This window comes from Lolium rigidum, chromosome 7 (genome assembly GCF_022539505.1).
Source record: "Lolium rigidum isolate FL_2022 chromosome 7, APGP_CSIRO_Lrig_0.1, whole genome shotgun sequence".
Classification (NCBI taxonomy): Eukaryota; Viridiplantae; Streptophyta; class Magnoliopsida; order Poales; family Poaceae; genus Lolium; species Lolium rigidum.
In genome coordinates, this window is record NC_061514.1 from 108,924,302 (window position 1) to 108,927,752 (window position 3,451).

The following is a 3,451-nucleotide window of genomic DNA, read 5'->3' on the forward strand; positions in this document are numbered from 1 at the left end:
TTGTAGCACCTCGAAAACACTCATGCAACATCACAAAAATAAGTAAAGTAGCCTTATGTTGGAGCAGCGACTTTGCCGGATCAGGCTCTCCAGAGGCAGATCTAATGAGTCTGAACTCATCCCCCATAGCAACCCGATCTTCCCTTGAGCTCTACTGGGTGGATACCTTTGATCAGAACTGGAGACTAAGCAACAGGAGATTCGAGGGTCAACGTTGTCGTCGAACGGCTGTAGAGACGTCGACGGTGGAGGATAGAAGCAGAGGATGCTAGGATGGAGGTCGAGCGCAAACGAGGGGAGGGATACTATTTGTCTCTCCTTCTCAACCCTCTCCCCCCCCCCCCAAAAAAAACTTCAAATTTTTTTTCAAAGTTGGGGGCAGCCCCCCCCCCCCCCAAAAAAAAACCACCCCCAAAAAAATCTTCACGACTTTCTACAAAGTTGGGGGGGGGGGGGGGTAGCGCCCCTTCCCCCGAGTTGCTATAAGCTTTGTCACCGTCATGGGAGGATGACATGCATCTATTCACACGAAAACGTTTGTGGCATTGAGCAAGATCCGTACCATAAGGTCCAAAACTGTGGCAGCATCTCACCTGTGTGCATGCAACAAAATTCTTATGAGTTTGAAACATCTCAAAAAACACTTATGCAACATCACAAAATAAGGAAACTAGCCTTATCTTGGACCATCGAATTTGCCGGATCAGGTTGGCTAGAGCCAGATCTAATGAGTCTCAACTCATCCCCCATAGAAACTCCATCTTCCCTTGAGCTCTATTGGGTGGATACTTTCGATTAGAACTCTAGCATGAGAAGCTTCGAGGGCGGCCGACGTTGGCTCTGGCGAATGGCGGTAGAGACGCCGGGGACGAAGGACAGAAGCAAAGGACACTAGGATGGATGTCGAACGCATACAAGACGAGGCGATGGTTGTATTTTTGTAATGTCACATTGTTGCTCGTCATTGCTAGCGCGCGACCCAACAATGGAGTTGTTTCATCCCCCGACTGGACTGTAGTTCTTTTTTAATAGAAAACGTAAGAACATGATGGTCACCAAAATGGTTGGATGTCTATTCTTAGATAACGAAGTGATATTTTAACTATCTTCATTGGGCTATGACAGAAGCAAAGGATGCTAGGTGGATCTCGAACGCATACAAGACGAGGCGATGGTTGTATTACTGTAATGTCACATTGTTGCTCGACATTGCTAGCGCGTGACCCAACAATGAAGTTGTTTCATCCCCCGACTGGACTGTAGTTCTTTTTTAATAGAAAAAGTAAGAACAGGATGATCACCACCAAATGGTTGGATGTCCATTCTTAGCTACGAAGTGATATTTTCCCTATCTTCATACCGGCAGTAACCAAAGGAGATAATCATAGTGTTACCGTCGTAGACCCTCCCAAAGATCTACCAAAGACCAAGCAGTCATAGCCCACGATGACGACACCGAGATTTGTTAACGTAGTTTGGCAAACTGCCTACTCTTCGGGGCATGACCACGGGCGCTCCTCCCCAATTATGCCGCAACACCAGCCGCTTTGGGCGCCGGCACATGTTGTCGGCTCCCCTTGCGCTCCTTCTGCTATCAAGTTGCCATAGGTTACATTACGCGGCATCCGTACATATTATATAGGAAGGCTAGGCTACTAGAGTCTGACTCGAACACGACTCCGTCGGCACTTATTACACCTTAGAATCCAAATGTAAACCCAACTCATACATAATATTCGACACAAACTCAACAATGGCTAGCATATGTAAAAGTGGCTCATCGGGAGATCCGTAATAATACTGCAGCGGAAAACATAACCTAAATCTTGGAAATTCACAACAGAAAGACCACCCTATAGTAGAGAACGCAGGGAAAATGGTCTTTTACTAGTCGATAGGGCTGGAAAGAGGAAATGCAACCATTGACCGTTGCAATCGCGCAACAAGAATTCCAGCCCGTCCTAACGTCATTGTACCCCGGATCTGTGCTCCGATTAACCGTTAGGTCAAAATGATTGGAGATGTATTTTGAAGTTTAAACTTTAAACCCAGGTCCGGTCTTTGCTAAGGAAAAAAAAGAAGAGAAAAAGGTATGCAGACGATCACCTGCTCAGCAACAACACTGCACCAGCTGTCCTGACGTCACCAACGAGACGGACCCGATGCCAACGCCAAAGCGATACTAGGTCACTGCGAAGTGGGACCCACCTGACCTTCTCCCTCGCTGCCGCGCGGGCCGATCAGAGCGGCCGGATGCTCGCCACGTGTCCCCGGGCACGTGAGACCATACGGAGGAAGCCCACCAAACCGCCGCTGCGGCGTGTTTCGACGGAGGGAAGACCAGACCAGACCAGGAAAAAAAAGGCGCCGTCTTGTTCTTGCGTCCCTTCCGTGGCCGCGCCGTTCGCTACGAGTTGGAGCCGGCGGCGCTCGAGGGCAAAGGCCGGATTGGATGTCTCATGCCGCCGCCGCCGCCAGGTCGCGCCGCGTCGTCGCGGTGCTCGCCGTCGCCCTCTTCCTGGCCTGCTTGCACCCCGCCGCCTCCTCCTCTTCCCGGAGAGGTACGTCCTCCTACGTTGCTTGCTTTACTTACCCCGCCGCCGCTTCTCACGTTCTCGCGCCGCCCGACATCTCCTGGGTTCCTGATCCTGACGTTTGTGCTTGTTCCCCTCCTCGCCGGCCGGTGCAGCAGAGGCGGCGTCATTGCAACGAGTGGAGATGGCGGCCATGTACGCGCCGCAGGACCTGCAGGAGAAGCCGGATGTGACCAAGGTACGTCGGCCGCGCCCGCGCCCGCGCCGCCGCGCTACGGCTCGGGGACGAAGGAAAGGCGCCTCCTTCCATGGTTTTCTTTTCCTGGCGTGCTCTCTTTTTTGAACTCGTGTGTGGGGTTTTCGGTTGCGCAGGACGCGGAGGAGGACGTGAGCACGACGGGGTTCGGCGCGGAGGAGGAGCGGGAGGTGCCCACCGGCCCGGACCCCATCCACCACCACGCCAGGGGCCCCCGGCGCCGCCAGTCGCCCTGATCACGCGCGCGCGCGGGGCGGTGGGCGGGGATCCTTCCATGGCCAGGGTGTGGGGTGAGCCATGAGGAACAGACCAGATTCTGATATGCATGGCTGCTGTGTTTGTTTTCCTGAATCTGTGACGATGCACTTTGGATTCTGATTCGATTGCTAGCTGTTGTTGTAGGGAGATTGTAGTCTCATTCAGGGCTATGTCCTTTCTGTTTTTGCATACTAAATCAAAGGAACAGGGGGGAATACAATTCATTTTCATTAATAAGGGATGTACAATTACTGGTTCTTCCCCTCAACAAACTTGTTTGTTACTGTTGGTTTGTTACTAATTGCTTACCCCTTCCCTGTGACTTTGCTTCTGTTGTGGTTTTTATTTAAACAGATAACAAATTTCTTTCGATGTTGAGATTGGGGGCAAGAAGCAATAACTC

At 51.6% G+C, this 3,451-nt stretch overlaps 1 protein-coding gene across 1 annotated transcript; it reads left to right on the forward strand.

The window, feature by feature from the left end:
- Nucleotides 1-2,452: 2,452 nt before the first annotated feature.
- LOC124674397 (protein CLAVATA 3-like) lies at nucleotides 2,453-3,026 on the forward strand. The gene is made up of 3 exons (XM_047210442.1): nucleotides 2,453-2,561; nucleotides 2,690-2,772; nucleotides 2,907-3,026. The coding sequence occupies exons 1-3, from the start codon at nucleotides 2,453-2,455 to the stop codon at nucleotides 3,024-3,026; spliced, it is 312 nt and encodes a 103-aa protein (XP_047066398.1).
- The last annotated feature ends 425 nt before the right edge of the window (nucleotides 3,027-3,451 follow it).